The sequence below is a fragment of the Alligator sinensis genome, unplaced genomic scaffold (assembly GCF_000455745.1).
Source record: "Alligator sinensis unplaced genomic scaffold, ASM45574v1 scaffold848_1, whole genome shotgun sequence".
Lineage (NCBI taxonomy): Eukaryota > Metazoa > Chordata > Crocodylia > Alligatoridae > Alligator > Alligator sinensis.
Window position 1 is genome coordinate 151199 of NW_005843345.1, and position 16727 is coordinate 167925.

The 16727-nt window shown below is 48.3% G+C and overlaps 1 protein-coding gene across 3 annotated transcripts in view; it reads right to left on the bottom strand.

Annotated features, from left to right (window-relative positions):
- Nucleotides 1–15143, bottom strand: part of LOC102371710 (receptor expression-enhancing protein 3) — an 85051-nt gene extending 69908 nt beyond the window's left edge. The window contains exon 1 of one of the 3 annotated variants that reach the window (XM_006038416.3): nt 15073–15143. In XM_006038416.3, coding sequence (XP_006038478.1) covers nt 15073–15104 — 32 coding nt within the window. In that variant the 5' untranslated portion in view covers nt 15105–15143. Of the gene's footprint in view, nt 1–8239; nt 8644–11097; nt 11440–15072 lie in introns of those variants that run through there. The other 2 variants (XM_025194920.1, XM_025194921.1) reach the window with 2 other exon arrangements.
- Between the last annotated feature and the right edge of the window lie 1584 nt (nt 15144–16727).

Sequence of the window (16727 nt, forward strand, 5' to 3'; positions counted from 1 at the left end):
GCCCCCTGGCACTGATGTACTGCTGAAACCACATAGCCTGTGTTGGACCAGAGTTGAGTTGTTCTGGGCGGTGGCTTGTGAAAGGTTACCAGTCCCAATCCAGTCCATTCACAAGGCAGACCAAATCTAACAACCATTTCTGACAGCCTTACCTGGAGGATGCCTTTATCTCAACTTAAATGTATACAATACTCTCATCAAGCACTACTTTCATTTTTAAAGCTTCCCACAGTCAGTTTGTGGCCTGCTATTAGATCTCGATAAAGTGGGGGGAAGCAAGCAGACCCAAGACTAGCTAGCTCCTTTTATTTTCAAGCCCTTTGTCAGCTGTTTCTCCCTCACTCTTTCTGGTGCCATTGTCCAAGTACAATTAAGTCATAAAGCAGGCCACAGGACTAATATGCCCTAAGGCAGTGCTTCCCCTCAGCATAACCTCATTTATGACCCCATTTTCTCAGTATGGTCCCTCACTCCCAACTCACAGCCTCCCAACCACCCCAGGTGCCCCTCACTCCCAACCCACAGCCCCCTGGCCCTGCTAGTGCCCCTCACTCCCAATCCATAGCCTCCAACCCTCCCCAGGTGCCCCAAGGCCAGGGCCTGCAGCCCCCAGACACTCCCCATCCCAGCAGTGCCTGAGGCCCAGCTGCTGCCTGCAGGAAATAGCAGCTGCCGAGGCCAGAGCATGGCCCCCATGTTCTCACTGGGCAGCAGAGCCAAAGGAGAACCCATGTTGGGGGGTTGGGGGGCATGGAAAGGATGTGGGCTGCCCTCTGCAGGTTTGGGGCTCCCCACCCTCCCTTCACCCAGGCCTCTGCCACCTAGTGGGTGGGACCCGGTGTGGGAGAGCGCACCATGCTGCACCCCATCCACTGATGCTGCAACCCCATTTGGGGTCACGACCCACAGTTTGGGAACCACTGCCCTAAGGGTTGCCTTTAAACAACATGAAGATAACTCAAGTTTGTTATAATGGGAACAATAAACTACAAATTGAGACAGGCAATGGGTTCAAGTGAAGTATGAACATATCAGATATGCATAACTGGAGTACTAATATACCTATGGAAAGTGAACATAAAATTAAGGAGTGGATAAAAAAAAGCCTACAGTAGCATTTACTTGACATGTTATTGAACAATTTTTGCCATACTAATAGTAGCAACAGGATCCAACTATAATTTTTTTCATATGCATCTTTTTGCAGCTGATCATACGGAGTGGCTCTTCTCTGGAGCATCTCAAGTTTTTCCATATACTTATTGAAGTGCAGCACCCAGAACTGGATGTGGTACTCCCAACTGCGGTCTCACCAGTGATGAATACAGCAGGAGTGTCACATCCTTAGTTTTACACGAGATGCGTCGGTTCATGCATGCCAGCATTTTGTTTGCCCTGCTGGCCACCACATCGCACTGATGGCTCATGTTCATGTTGTGGTCAATCAGTCCACTTTAATGGTCCTGTTATCAAGGAGAAACAAAGCAACAGGACATAACAGAATGCTTAGCTTCAGACAAAGGTTTGCCATCTTGGAGTCCCTTACATTTGCACCCCGTTCTATTCACTTGTAAAATACAGCAGGGCTTGCACTATTTTCTGAAGTCTTTAGTACAAATGCCAAGTCCAGAAGTTATCCACTGTTAGTTAATCACACTCATGTGTCTATGCTCATGCCTGAACAAATTATTCCATAGTTACTAGGTGTGAAAAAATTCACGCGCCCCCCATCCCTGAAAGGAGACATTCCAGCCCCCCCACCCATTCTCACTCTGCCTAGTTTCAATCAACCTGGTCACCTAGGCAACCAGGCTGTAAAAGTGCCTGAGGTGATGAGAGCTGCCTCTTCCTCTGGCAGTCATTTTGGGACACACAAGCACGGACCTCTGGAGAGGCTCTCTTGGGACAAATTAGTGAGTATGCCTAAAAATCGGCTAGTAGCTTAGAACTAAGTAACTTAGTCGCATATTAAAAGGGCCACCGAGCCCATATTTGATAGGCTCAATTTATTAGAACTTGCTCAAGGTGCTTTCATTATAAATTCCATTGCCTACCTCCTCCCCCACCCCCCACTCTCCTCTTCCCCTTTGAACAATAAAGGGTCTGGGATTGCAGCATGCCTGGCTGTGAATGCCTGAGGTGGGAGGGGTCAGAGACGCATTTCACACCCAGCAGAGCTCAGCTGTTTATTAACTGACTCAGTTCTACTTGAAATTATCCAAGGGAGCTTCAGGCTATAAGGAGCACACAAAGATATTACTAGGGGGCAAAGCACCCCTAAGACTTGCAAGGTCTGCATACCCCAGGATGCACAGAGTCCTAACAGAAACCAGTGCCCAGGTAGTAGCAGTGTTACCCTGTAGCAAAACCCCCCCAATTTTTATTTTTATTTTATTTTTTTAATTTTAAAATGCATTCCCTCCCTTCCCCAACTATCTCTGACTTTTTCTCTCCCTCTATTCCCTATAGATAAGTATGAGTCAGCTAAGACAGAGTAAGCATAAGACACAGGATAAGCTTTAGCATTTTATTTTGGTATCAAGTTGTTGGGTTTTTGTTTTGTTTTGTCTCTCCTTTTGTAAGTAAGTGCCCTGTTATGGATATCCGTTGTTTTATATTGTATAATCATTACGTTTATATTGATTTTTACTGTGCGATTGCGGTTTTATTTTTACTGTTTTTTCTATTGATACTATATGATTTAGGCCTATATGTGTAAGTTAGAATAAGTAATGTCAAGTTTCATTTTGTATGTCAAGCCTCCATCTTGTGTCCTCTGCCTGGGTGTAACCTATGACTCATGTAAGTTGGTTCCTGAACGAATGGGGACGAATGAGGGTGCTTGAGATACAATGGTAGCAGGCCTCTACTGAATAATCAACTCAATGACTGGACCATCAGCAAAACGACTGGACCATTGCCCTCCATTGACTCACCCAGGAACAGAACAGAAACCCAGCATTTGAAAGACAAAGACCGTACAGAAATCAGCCAACCCACTATTGCAACACAGACACCTGGAACTGCACATCCTTGCCTGGAGTGAACAGGTTCAGTGCATCAGGGCTGACCTTTGCCTGGACATGCCCCTGCCACTAGGGTCATAGAAGATCTGCCCCTATAAAAAGGGGTAGTGAAGACCGACCCAGTGGGACACCCACTCCATTTGGATCAGCACTATACCCCCATCACCTACCCACCCAGAGACCCCCTCTGAACAACACTGTGATCTTCCTCCCATGTCCATCTGTCTTGTCATCTGGGCTCCCTCTCTGTGCCTCCCAGCTATCCACTCACCAAACCCTGGACTCGCCTCCCAAGTAACCCCAGCTCCCCTTTCAGTCTGCCGGTTCTAATCCCAGCTCCGGTCCAGAAAAGTGATGCTCCCCCTCTATGCAACTTTGGTCAGGCCGCAGTTGGAGTACTGCATCCAGTATTGGGCACCGCACTTCAAAAGGGATGTGGCCAGCCAGGAGAGGGTTCAGAGGAGGGTCACCCACTCGGTGAGAAGACAGCAGGACAGGCCCTATGAGGAGAGTGTGAAGGACCTGAACCTGTTCAGCCTCAGCAAGAGGAGGCTGAGGGGGCGGGACCTGGTGGCTGCCTACAAGCTCATCAGGGGGAAATCAACAGCAAGTAGGCAGAGCCCTTTTCTCCCCAGCAGCACCTGGGATGACAAGGAACAACGGTAATAAGCTGATGGAGAATTGGTTTAGGTTAAAGATCAGAAGGCAATATTTTATAGTTAGGGTGGCCAAAATCTGGAACCAACTTCCCAGCAAAGTGGTCCTCACCCCTACCTTGGGCAAATTCAAGAGGAGGTTGGATGATCACCTGTCTGGGGTCATTCGTCCCTGCCTGTGGCAGGGGGTCAGGCTAGATGATCTGTTCAGGTCCCTCCTGACCCTAGCTACTATGAACTTTCACTATCTTATTTTTTCCTCTCTTCTTAACCCCCATCCATCTCCCTCTTTCCACACTCCTTACAGAACTCCTTGACCCTCGACTCCCTCCCATAGTCACCAAGCACCCTAGGTATCCTAAGTACCCCAAGCATACACATACCACACCACCCAAGTTAGGAACTCACTTGAATTGGTGATACGTGTGCATGTGCTTAAACTGGTAATCTTGGATGTGCGTTGTGTGCGCGCGCGCACGCGTGCCCAACTGATTTTTGGGCGTGTATATGTTGTGTGCGCGTATTGTGTGTCACACCTTCCCGCCTAACAGCACAATTTTGAGATCCTGAGAGTTGGCTTGGCCCTACAGGACCACCCCAGCTTGTGGGTGTGCTCCAAGAAGGGGGATGGCTGAATGCAGGCACCCCAGGGAGACTTCCAAAGCATGGTTTTGGGCCTGGCACAAAAGCAGGGGGGCTGGACCCGATGATCTGTAAGGTCCCTTCCAGTCCCTAATAACTATGAAAGCAATTCTAGTTGAATTAGTACTGTCTAGGTATTTGGTTGTTCTGGTGGCAAAGGTTAGGGCAGGGGTGGGCAAAACACAGCCCGCCAGCCCATTCTATCCGGCCCTTGGTTGTATTTGGTTGTTCTGAATGACTAAAGGGACACTTGGGGAAATGTTTTCCCCAAAGGTTCCATTCACTAAATCAGCCAGGCTGCATCACCTCTCCTAGTTATATTTCAAACACCTCAGTGACAAAGTCATAAAATCTCTTGCATTCCGTTAGGATTGTATTGCATTGACACCTATGCCTTCATGCAAAATAAATATCAAGGTTTTCTTCCAGGAATTCCCACTAAATGGATTGCTGGAACCCAGATTAACACACCTGACTAAGACTGGACACAAGGCTGGCAAGCCATTTGTATTCATCCATGTTAACCTTCTTTTCTCCCCTTCTAAAATAGGTTTTAGAATTATTTCATTCAAATGTCAGTGGGTGCATCTACATGTGCACACTGCTGCAGAGTAAACTAATTAGCTCTGCAGTAAAGCATCACTGTCTACATGTGTACCTGTATTAGGACACAGTAAACTAATTAACTCCATCATACACTAATACTACCAAGAACAGAACTACCTTATGACAGAGTACTTCACTGAACTGAAACGCAAGTGTAGATGCTGACCAGGGGCATAAACTGTGTCCGGTCAAGCCAGCCAGTCAGAGGCCTGCTCTGCCCTGGCTCAAATTGCTGCTTGTCCTAGACCCATCTGTAGACACTGCACCCGGGTACAGTTTACCCGGGCTTGAACCGTTCCAGAGTTTATCATGTCATATTAAGAGTGCATGCCCAGATATACCCAATTATCTTTCTAAACAAAAATGTAAAAAAGCTTGTTTTAAAAAAGAAACTGCTTTAAAACATGAAACATGCCAGAGCCAAGTTTATGTAATTGTTCATCAAGGATTAAAATCTCTCCTGAAGACAAACACCCACAGCATTTTTACTTTTTTCTTTGAATATCAGATTTAGTTAGGGACCTTTAAGTTACTCAAATGTATTTGTACAAATACGGTGGTAATTCATTCAACACAAAATAAGAACCAAGAAGAATAAGTTACCCTCCTCAAGCTATAGAATTGTGCTTTCTAGCTGAGTAAATATTGGACTGTGGAATGAGCATTAGTACTGTTTTGTACTAGGAACTCCCTCATGCCAAGTTACACAGCTCTCCATATTCCTCCCATTGACACAAGGGAGACATAGATGTACACTTAAGCATATTTCGTAATATGAAATATATGCCAAGATCATTATCTCGGAATGTCCACCCCCACAATGTGCCTCTAGGCAGTGTTTCAGAGAACTACAGGGTTGGAAGGCAATGAGTGTCATTTGTCCAAACCTCTTAACTCCTAGGTCGTCCTAAACAGAGGTCTATACAGCCTCTTGAAAATCTCCAAGGAATAAAAAGCGTGGAATCTCCTAGGCAGTTTTTCCCCACTGTTCTTAAAGTAAAAAGCTAGCTTTTTTCTGAAAGAGAACCTATCTACTTTACTAAAGCCTAAACCAGAGGTGGGGAATTATTAAGTGGCCCAGCAGCCTGAATGAGTTTTGGCAAGCTGTCAAGGGCCGTGCACATAAAATCTTTTAGAAGATATCATTTTAACAAATTACAGATAAAAAACAAAGCATATACTTTAAACAAAAAACAAAAAAAACCCTCAAACATCTGCTATAACATACTTTAATTTTATTTTAAGAAGAATTTTTGTCCCAATTTAATTTGAGAAGTATTATAGAGATGAGCGCATACCAGCATAAAATAAAGTCTTACTCTTGTATATTGTGGGGGGAGTTGGGGGGAGGGGAAAAGCAGTGCATGTGTGTAGGTAGGGTGGGGTGGGGGGCAGAGTGTGTGTGTGTGTGTGTGTGGGGCGGAGTGGGTGTGTGTGTGTGTGTGTGTGTGTGTGTGTGTGTGTGTGTGTGTGTGGGTGGGTGGGTGTGGGGTGGGAGCTCCCAACACCCTTGATGCTGCAAGTCAGCAAGGATGAACAGAGGTGGGGAGGGGCATGTGCAGAGCTTGCCCAGACAGGGCAGTACAAGTGCAGGTGCAGTCTACCATCCCCTCCTTACTCCCCCTAGACACCCATCCAGCCTGCAGTTGCCCCCACAGCACTCTGCATGGGGCCAAACCCCACCCGCTCCTACCCAGAGCAGCCCACACCACAATCCCACCCACATTCACGCGAGCTCGTCAATGGGCCCAGCCCCAGTCAGCACACGCAGCTTCCTGGCAGGGCTGCTTCTGCACAGGTACTGCTTGGCTCCTGCTACCTCCAGCAACTCCTCTTCCTGCCCCTGCTGTGCCACTCCAGCTGCCTTTCACCCACTCAGCTGCCCACAGGTGGCTGCTCATTGTACTGAGTGGGCAGAGTAGGTAGAAAGCAGCTGGGATCTGGATCCCTATACACTGGGGCAGGAGCTGCATGGCTGCAGCTTTACCCCTGCCTAGCTGGGTGCATGGAGTCTGGCACACATCCCCACAGGTGCTTCTGCTTCTCCATACTACCTGCTGCCCAGAGCACCACGTTGGCACAGTACAGGATAGGGCTGCAGGCCTCAGTGGCCCTGAGCCAGGCTGGACTGGACCATGAGGAAGAGTATTAACCCAGTTCAGATGCTCAGCAAAGATCCTGCCTATTCTCGCCTGCCACATCTTGATGTTGAAGGTTTGCTTGTCAGGAGGTGGTTTGCTCCTATCTGTTGGGGGCCCAGTTCTTCTTTTGGGCTTATACCCCATTCAAATCCACCCAGTTGTTAATGTCTTCCCTTGGCTCTCAAAGGGCATTTTCTTTCTTTTCTTTGACCTGTAGGCCTGCAGTTGCCTTGGGCCTGACTCCAGGACATGACAGCTATGTTGGCCCCAATGGTTACTGTGTTAAGGCTCGTTAAGTAGAAGAGACATGAAGAACATAACAAAGCAGGAAATTGGAACTCGGGCAAGTCTCTCAGCTGCTAGGGCAGGGGAAGGCAAAATGCAGCCCGTGGGCTGGATGTGGCCCACCAAGCTATTCTATCCAGCCCGCAAGTCCCCTAAAAAAAAAAAAAAAAATTTAGAAAAATTAATATTAAATCTGCCCTGGGCTGCCTGTCATGCGGCCCTCGATGGTCTGCCAAAACTCAGTAAGCAGCCCTCCACCCAAAATAATTGCCCATCCCTGCCCTAAGGCAATTATGACCTCTGGTGGCAACCTCCCACTACAGAACACCGTGTTCCTGAGGGGGGGCAGGCTCTTCCCCAAAGCCCAGTCCTACCGAATAAAGTAAAATCAAAGAGAACATAGAAAAAACCCTGGCCAATTTTACCTTCAAGCTTGGGCGATTACTTTGATCCTAGACACTTTGGCATTGGTTCCCCAGCGCCTCCTAAATGGAGGTCTGTTCCCACCAAGGGATGGGCCTTTTCCTGGCCCTTCATTAACTACTAGCCAACTGTCCGTCAAAAATGACAGGGGCGAGGCCAGCTCCCGCACCCCGTCAGCTTTGGAATCCCCCACCCCCTATCCCCCAGCGCGGCTTTGGAATGCGTGGAGCACACCGACTGGCTGTTTCCTTCAGCCAGTCAGAGTGCGAATAAAGCGTGACAGACACACACGGACTTTTACAATACTTCTCCCAAGGAAGGGAGCACAGCTTTTGTCCCAGCTTCTCTACAGCTCCAGCCAGGTGCTGGCTTCTCCCTCTCCCTTTTCCGGGTAGCAGAGACTCAGCCCAATAGGCTGCCCCACTAAAAGTGGACATGAAAGGAAACGCAAATGAAAAACCTTGTTCAAAGTGCTGCTGACTTTCTCACGGTCACTTCATCACCCAGTGCAGCTTCCAGTTGGCTCTCCTTGCCTTCCTTGCTGCTGCCAGCTTGGCATCAGTGTCCCAGGCTATTGGAGCTCCTGGACTAAGAATCAGCCCTTTCTCCCATCTCTGTTCTGGCGTCCTGATGCTCCAGCATTGGGGCTTTCCTCCAGAGTCCTTCCTGCCCACCGTCCGGTCTTAGTAGTGGACCAGAAATACCAGTGCAGCTGCAGGGAGGTCCAATCCAGATTGAACAGCTGCTAATAAAGCAGGGCTCCCACAGCAGCTTCCAGTCTCTTGCTCTTGCCAGCTCCGGCAAGTCAGGTGACTTGTTTCTCTCGGGGGCTGGGGATTTAAGAGGGGCTTTTCTTGCCTCTTCACAGCGCAGCAGGGCAGGAGAAAGAGGAGCCTCTGGAAGCAGAAAAGGCCAAGCAGCAGCTGGAGCAGCCCTGCCAGAAAGCTGTGCATACTGGCCAGGGATGGGGCCAGAGTAGTTGGCAGGCACAAGCGAAGCTCAGGCTGCCCCAGGTGGGAGCATGCAGGGCTTGGCCCCATGCAGAGAACCACAGGGGCAGCCATGGGATGAATGCAATCAATTGGTGGGCCAGATGTGGCCTGTGGGCCGTATTCTGCCCACCCCTGGCTTAAACCCATTCATGTGTCCTGCCACTTCTGGCAAGAAAGGATAATGTTTCTCCATCTTCTCTATGGAAGCCTTTCAAATATTTAAACTGCTATCATGTCCCCTATTAAATATCCTTGTCCCCATACTAAACTTAAAAACTCCTCTGTTCAACCATTCCTCACTATTTCCTTCCCAATCCCCTTCCATCACCTTTTGCCACCCTCCTCCAGATCCTCTTGTTTCTCCATCTCCTTTTTATAACGTGGTGCCCAAAACTAGATCCAGTACTGTACTGTAGCCTAACCAGTAACTAGTAGAGTGGCTCTGTCACTTCACATTGCTGACTCATGCCGAGATCTTTCCCAGCAGCATACTATCAAGCTGGTTATTTGTTGGACTTTTTTGTTCTCCCTTCAGAATAGCACCTTACTTTTAGGCTTCGTTGAATTTTACTCTCATTCCTAGTTATGTGTCATCGAGAAATTTAAATCAGTTCACTCTATTTCTGCACCCAAATCCCCAACTGAAAGAAAAAACGTTAAATACCACTGAACCTAGAACAAACCCCAGTGCAACTTCATATGACACCTCCTGCCAGTCTAACAATCAAACAACTAAGTTACTTGGTGCTCACAGTAATACATTTACCTAGTGGTGGTTCAGTCTAGCACAGTTGTTCTCAACTTTTTTTGGACCAGGATCCATTTGAAAAACATTGATGTCCAGTCCCAACCCAGTGACCCTCACTCTCAGCCCGCTGCCCCCCCCATCCCCAGCTCCCCAGTGTGTGGGGCACAGGGGGACCCCAGGCAGCCCCTTCCTAGCTAGAACTCTGCCAGCCGGTTGTTTGCAACCCTTTCACATATTCTTGCGACCCAATTTTGGGATGTGACCCATGGGTTGAGAAATGCTGATCTAGCACACATTCCTCCAGCTTATTTATCACAAAAGCATGTTTGCCACCAACAATGGGCATGTTACATCCCTATGTTTGCCAGTGGGCTTCTGGGAGGAATGAAACACAATATTTTTCTAGGTTAACTTAGGGAAAGTCACATGAAACTGGAAAGTAGGAAGAAAATATTAACATTTCTCTGGCTGATTAATTCTGCACAGTTTAAAGTCCACTGAGCAACACCTTGTACCTATGGACCTACTTAAATTTGCCATTTCACAAATTTTGCAGAAACTGCAAAGTCTGGAATCATCTGCAAAATCAACAAAAAGAACAAAGCTTTAACACAAAATGCTGGCTCCCCAGTGGAAACCAGCATTCCTCACCACCAGGAGGGGAAGGCGGTGGCAGCTGGCAGGGTGGCAGACAAGATGACAAGCGCCCCCTTGTCCCTCCTTCTCCCTGCCAGCAACTCGGCCAATCAGCACCGAGGGGAGCAGCAGCAAAAAGAGCAACCAGCAATCAAGTTGGCAGCCACTTGTCATCCTTTCTACCGACCACCCCCACCAGGGCCCTTCCACCAATCACTGCTGAGGAGCGGGGCTGCTGCAAAATGCCCATTAAAAAAAAAAACAAAAAAACAAAAACAACCAGCTCTGCAGGCCACAAAACCCTTTGTCTTTCTGCAGTTTAGGTAGGTCCTTACTTATATCCCTGTCAGGGTGTGGGGCCCCTAGGGATGGCCGTGGTGTCTCTGGGGCTCTGTGACCATGCCAACCCTGCCCTATGGGCAACCTTTTTCTTTCCTGCCACATCTTTCCGGTAATTATCATAAATAGGGAGGCTGCCCTCGAGTTTATGTTTGGACACTGTCCTGATGGACCCCACTGAACACTGTGGGTTCCTTGACCCCTTTTTGGTTCCTGCTCTAAATGGATGCCTCACAGGACACCCTCAGCTTTATGGGCTAGAGGCGTGGCTCCAAAACTTCCCCTTTACCAGGCCCCATGCCTCGCAGATGGTATTCAAACCTGGTCCCTCTGAGGCCTTGATATAACTTGGGCCTCCCTTCGTCACTGGGTCCTCCGCAGCCCTGTCTCTGAGCCCACACGGGCTCTGGGCCTGCTGGTGCTGCGGTCTCCACACTGTAGTGTGCCCCAGTAAGGCCTCCTCCTCCTCAATAGTCTCAGCCCAGTCCACTGGTTTAAATAACAATGGATAACACAAGCTCCTAGGCTATAACTTAATACAAACAGTGCAAGGTGCGCTCTGCCCCTTTAAAAGAGTCAAACTTCCCCCCAAGCATTAAGTACCTTGTAACCCAGGGTACCTGGTGGGCTCCAGGAGCCCCATTAGCCCTGTAAGCAGCATACCAGGCAGCCCCAGCATCTCTGGGCAGTTCTTTTCTGCCGGAGCTTCATCCCCTGGCTGCTGCCAGGGAACTAACCCTTGCCAGCCTCAACCCTAGGGTTTATATGGACCCAGTGCCCTGCCTTCTTCCAATCAGCTGACTGGGTGCAGGTGCAGGCTAATTCACCTCATTAGCCTGCTGCCATAGTAACCTGCACCTGTGGGGTTTCTGCCTGGCTCCTAGGGCTCTCTCTAGGAAGACTGTCCTTAAAGGAGCAGGCACCTTGGTGCTCTGTGACACCCCCCTTCATTAACAAATAGACATTGAAACCTTGACAGTATAATGAATAATCTGCAAAGGTTATTTCTGGAAAAACAACTTTAAACAATGGTTTCAGAGACTTATTATCTGAGCAAAAGTGGGTGAATTTTCATGGGTGTAACGTATCCCGAAACTAACCCCTCCCCTGACAAATGTTGAGTTCCTATACATAAAAAACCACACAAACAAATGAACGTAGGTTACTGCAATTTTTATAATATTAGGACTACTGCCCCCCCCCACCACCACCACCTCCACCACCACCCATTTTCAGAAATGGCTGAGCTTTTTTTTTTCCCCCCCCAGAATGCTCTACATTTCAGTGGATGAAAGGGAACAAAAAAATTAAGCAACTAAAGCAGGCTCTTACAAGTCATCACCTGTAACTCCACATATAGTACAGGGGAACTAGACTAAGTATAAACTTGAGCATTTTGGATATTATAGGCATTGTACACTTAGCAACTACATGGGTTAGTGGGCAAGAAAGGAGATGGTGCTTTGCATGTCACACATCTAAAAACCACAAGACAATGAACAGTCACTCCCTCTCCCATCATAGAAATACCTCTGGGCACAGAGCTGTGCTTCCTGCAGTTCCCCTCCTAGTTATGCTGGGGGGGGGGGGTGCTTTGGAAGGGGGGGGGAAAAAAAAAAATCACTACACACAGATCTACACTTTAACTCTTGAAAAAAGAAAAAAAACAACACAGGATAAGAAAAAACAATTTTAAACAGATTAAAAATCTGTTAGTCTGCTTTAAAAAGCAAAAAAAAAAAAAAAAAAAAAAATATATGATGCATTTCTGTTTTATCTAGGACACTTCTTTTCTTTGTTAATGTCAAAAATATTACTACAGAATAATCTGATATCATCCATACCAGGCTGTGACTAACAGCTAGCTAGCTGGCACATTTTCTATGAGAGAATTTACATTTTAACAAGCTATTGTTCTCCACAGTTATAAGCACAATTGGTCAGATTCTACAAACAAGGTGATTCTTTATTTCCATAAGAGAGCCTTTTAAACCCCTGAAGGAAGACATATGAAAGCAATATCTACAGAAGTAAACAGATTTTGATTCAAAAGGCTGGATACAATTGGTAGAGTCTCTGACTATTATAAAACAACAAGTAGATCTCTGCTGTAGACTTAGCTTACAACTATTACCAGAAAAGTTCAGACTAACATTTGTGCATCATTACATTCAGACCAATACTGATATTTGAATTTTCATTTATCTTAGTGTGCAGCATCACTGCAACCGGCTGAGGTATGAAAATGGGATCAATATTATACAGATGGATACCAGGCATAACGAAGCATTGATACAGCTAAGTGAAGGGGTTTCATGGAGGGGTATTCAAATCAAATGATAGGATGAAGGGGAGAAGCGGGAACAGGGACATTCACTCCTTGAACTACTGAAAACAGTTCAAGCCCTGTTACAAGATGTCAAGCAGCTGGAGCACAATATTTTTATCTATAGGATACTGCATACTTTAGGGGAGGAAGTGGGGAGCCAAAGAGAAGAGGAAAAGGCTCAGTACTCATTCAGAGCATGCTCTTACCTCAACTTGGGGTAAACAGGGTTCATTAGGTACACAGTACTGTTAGTTATTTGGTCTCATTAGCCCTGAATTCAACTAGCTCTCATCATTTTTTCATAGCTTCTAATATAGCCAGTGTCAAGGCTGCTGCATACTTCGGGAGCTCTCTTCCCAGGCTGCACAAGCTGTGATATTAGCAGCCCAGAAATGGACTAACTACCATCATTTTCAAAACTTCTAATAAACAGCTCTCTGACAGCTTCTCCCCTCAATGTTTCTGGTGTAACTGGGATAACTCAGAGTACAAATGAGACTATTACAATTTATATACAGTAACTGGAGAATAAGTTAAGTTCCACTCCCTAATACTTTACTGTCTCTACTGTCCCCTCCTAAAACAGGGATATGCAAAACAGGACAAGTAGTTGCTTGTTTCATAAGAGTGATGCAAGAATTAGTTTATACCTATAAACTTATTCATATAAGAAGTGCCAATTACCACATTTACTCAGTCATTTTGAGTAAATGTACACTCAGCTCTGTATATGAACATGATCGTTAGAAACTGAAGCGCTCCAACAATAATTTTACTTTTGTATTTTTAACACCACAATAGGCTGCCACAGATGGCTGACTCATCTTTTACCCTCACCCCAGGTGTAATTCTAACATTAAATGGTTCACACTAAAGCTTCTGCCTAAACCCTTTTGTCACAACTGCAGCAAGTGGAAGCAGATGACAGCAGCACCAGCAGCTGCTATGCTTTGGACAGAGAGATCAGGGTTTTTACATGTTTCCACTGCAGATAAACAGAGAAGCTTGTACTGACTGCTCCTTAGCCATCAGCAATGAAAAATATTGACTAACCTCTGTCTACAGCTTTCACTCCAAGCAAGCAAGTGGCTAAAGGTTTTTCTTCTCCAGCTTGATCATCTAATGAAAAGCCTAGAAAGCCTGATGCTCTGCAAATAAAGCTTAAAAATTAGAGGGACAACTTCTAAACTCCTAACGGAGGGACAAAGGAGCAGCAGAGAAACATGCCTGACGAGGTAGGGAGGAGCGTGGTTCCCCAAGAGCAAAGCCCACAACCTCAATATTTGCTACTGCAAGTTGTTGGCATTGGAACGTGACCAGCATCTGAAAGGGAAAGGACTTCACTCAGGACAACCATTAGAGGAAACATGGATGTGAGAAAATATGAAGAGGCCTCACCCTGGAGGCCTCATGCATGCCATGAATGAACGAGGCTCCATGCTGTGCACTGTACACATGCATCCTTCCAGTGCCGTACCGGCGGCGGCGCGTGGGGGGGGAGACAAGGAGACCACCCTGGCTGCCAACAGGTGCTGCCCAACCAGGGAGCTGTAAACAGCATCTGGGGGGGGGCAGCTGGAGGGAAAGGAACAAGGATGGGCAGCTCCCCATGTGCACTCCTGTATCTGTGCGTTGGGCAAGGATGGGCTGCCACTGAGGGCTTAGCCCCGAGTGCCAAACTTTGTGCTACAGCACCGTATCTACCCATCCCCTGCTGCCCGCCTGGCCCTGCAGGTCCAGTCTCAGCAGGCTTGCAGCACACGGGCGGGTCAGAGGAAGGAAGGCCAAGTAACCCAAGCGGGCTCCGCAATTAGGGGCTGAAGCGTCGGCGGGGGCTCAGTACCCCGAGCGTTGGGAGGGCAGCACAGCCGCGCCTGCGGCTCCGAACTGCTTCTTCCGACTCGTGCGGGCGGAGCCCGGGGCGCTGCTCTCCGCCCTGTGGCGACCGCGCCCACGGAGAGACCCTGGACCAGGGGCTGTCGCAAGCCAGTCACCGCCCGCTGCGCACGGCCCCAGCTCCAGGACGCGCCCGCTCTTTTGAATGGAGCCGCGTAGCAAAAGGCAGGAACCAAGCGGGTCACGTGGAATCACAGGTTGAGGCCCGAAAAGGTCCGGCCCGGCCCCAACGCGCGGCACCCGCCCGACAGCGGAAACTGAGCGGAGCAGCCGACCCCAGCCGAGCTCAGAGAAACCTGCGGCGGTTCCGCTCCGCTCCGAGCCCGAGCACCACACGCCCCTCCCCCACTTACACGACAACGCGTGAGATGACCCACGACACCATCTCACCGCCGCACCAGGAACCCCACCCCACCGCAGCCTCTTTGTGACCGTACACCACGCCCCCCCCCCACTGATTGGCTGCTTCCCCCCGCGCAGGCGCAGAAGGCCCGCTCAAGTTTGGCGGTGGATAAAGGTGGTTTTGTTCGTGCGTGTCCGTTAGGTCGGGTTTGCGAACAGCTGCTGGGGAGAGCCTCGCTGTGCAGTACCTGGTCGAACAGCGCTCAGCCCCCCGGCCCTGCCTGCCTGCCCAGCCTTTCGCCCTGCAGTGGCGAGAAGCCTGACTCGGGCCTGGGGGCAAGAAGCGGACATGGCGCCTGGCTGAGGGAGTCCTCCCGCGCTGTCCCTGCTCAGGGAACAGCTCGAGTTGCAGAACCAAGGGGACTGGCCGCCGGGGACACAAGCAGCCCCTGCAGGCTTGGAGCCAGCAGCCTTGGGGTTCCTTTCTTCCCCGTCTCCTGGTACAGGAGTCACTTTAGTCTTGACCTGAAATAACACGGGGGGCCTGGGATGGGTCACTTGGATTATTGTCAGGCAAGATTCTTTGGGTAGATGTGAGATCTCTTATTAGAACAACTAAATAGTTGGAAAACATGTTCTGTGCAAGCTTTCAGGCACAAGCACCCTTCTTCAGGCATAGGGGGAGTCTGGATTATTGTAGGGTGGTTGGTTGTAGCCATGTTGGTCTAAGGACATAAGCAGGCAAGGTTCTTTAGGTAGATGTGATATCTTTTATTAGATCAACTAAATAGTTGGGGAAAAATGCTCTTAGTGAGCTTTTGAACACAAACATCCTTCATCAGGCATTGGGAGACTCTGCTGTTAGAGTTCTCCAAGGTAGAAAAGAAGCTAAAGTAGTAGTTCCCAACCTCTTTTTACTGCAACCCTAAATTGGCCACCAACAGGACATCCCAACCCAGTGTGGTGGCGGATGCTGAGAGCAGAGCACGGCAGCAGCCATGGCGCGGGAGGGGGGGAGCTGCTATTGCCCTCTTTGTGCATGGTGGCCCCGCCTTGCCCATCCACCACTTCTGGGCCATGCATGTGAGTGTGTATATGTGTGTGGGCGGTTCATGACCCTACTGAGGAGCCCCCCCCCCCCCCCTTTAGGTCGCTCCCTGAGGTTGGGAACCAATAAGCTAAAGTAACCAAGAAGTCTGTGAAGAGGAAAATGAGCAGAAGTTTGGAAGACAAAGGGTAGAGATAAGAGCAGGGGAAGGGAAGGAAAAGTGTGAAAGAATGCAAGTGGTCAGCTAAAGGTAGGTATCTGGTGTGTCACATTTCAGGCAGGTTGTAATGTATCATAAATCCACTGTCTATATTAAGGCCATGATTTTTGTATCCAGTAAATTTATGAAGTGAAGTTGGTAAACTAGTCTACAAAAGTTGTTTTGTAAATTCCCTTTGAGGATTAGAATTAAAAGATTGGAGAGGGAGTGGTTGTCTTGTGAGAAGTGGGCACCTGCAGGTATTGGATATTTTTGTCTTTGATGGATTTCCAGTATGCGTTCATTCTGGTTTGCAGTTCTGCAGTTCTTGTTTGGTTTCTCCTATGTAACACTTGGGAGTTTGTCATAGACCTCAAATCTCACTTGGGTAGGGACTGTATTACCACGCTAAAATAATC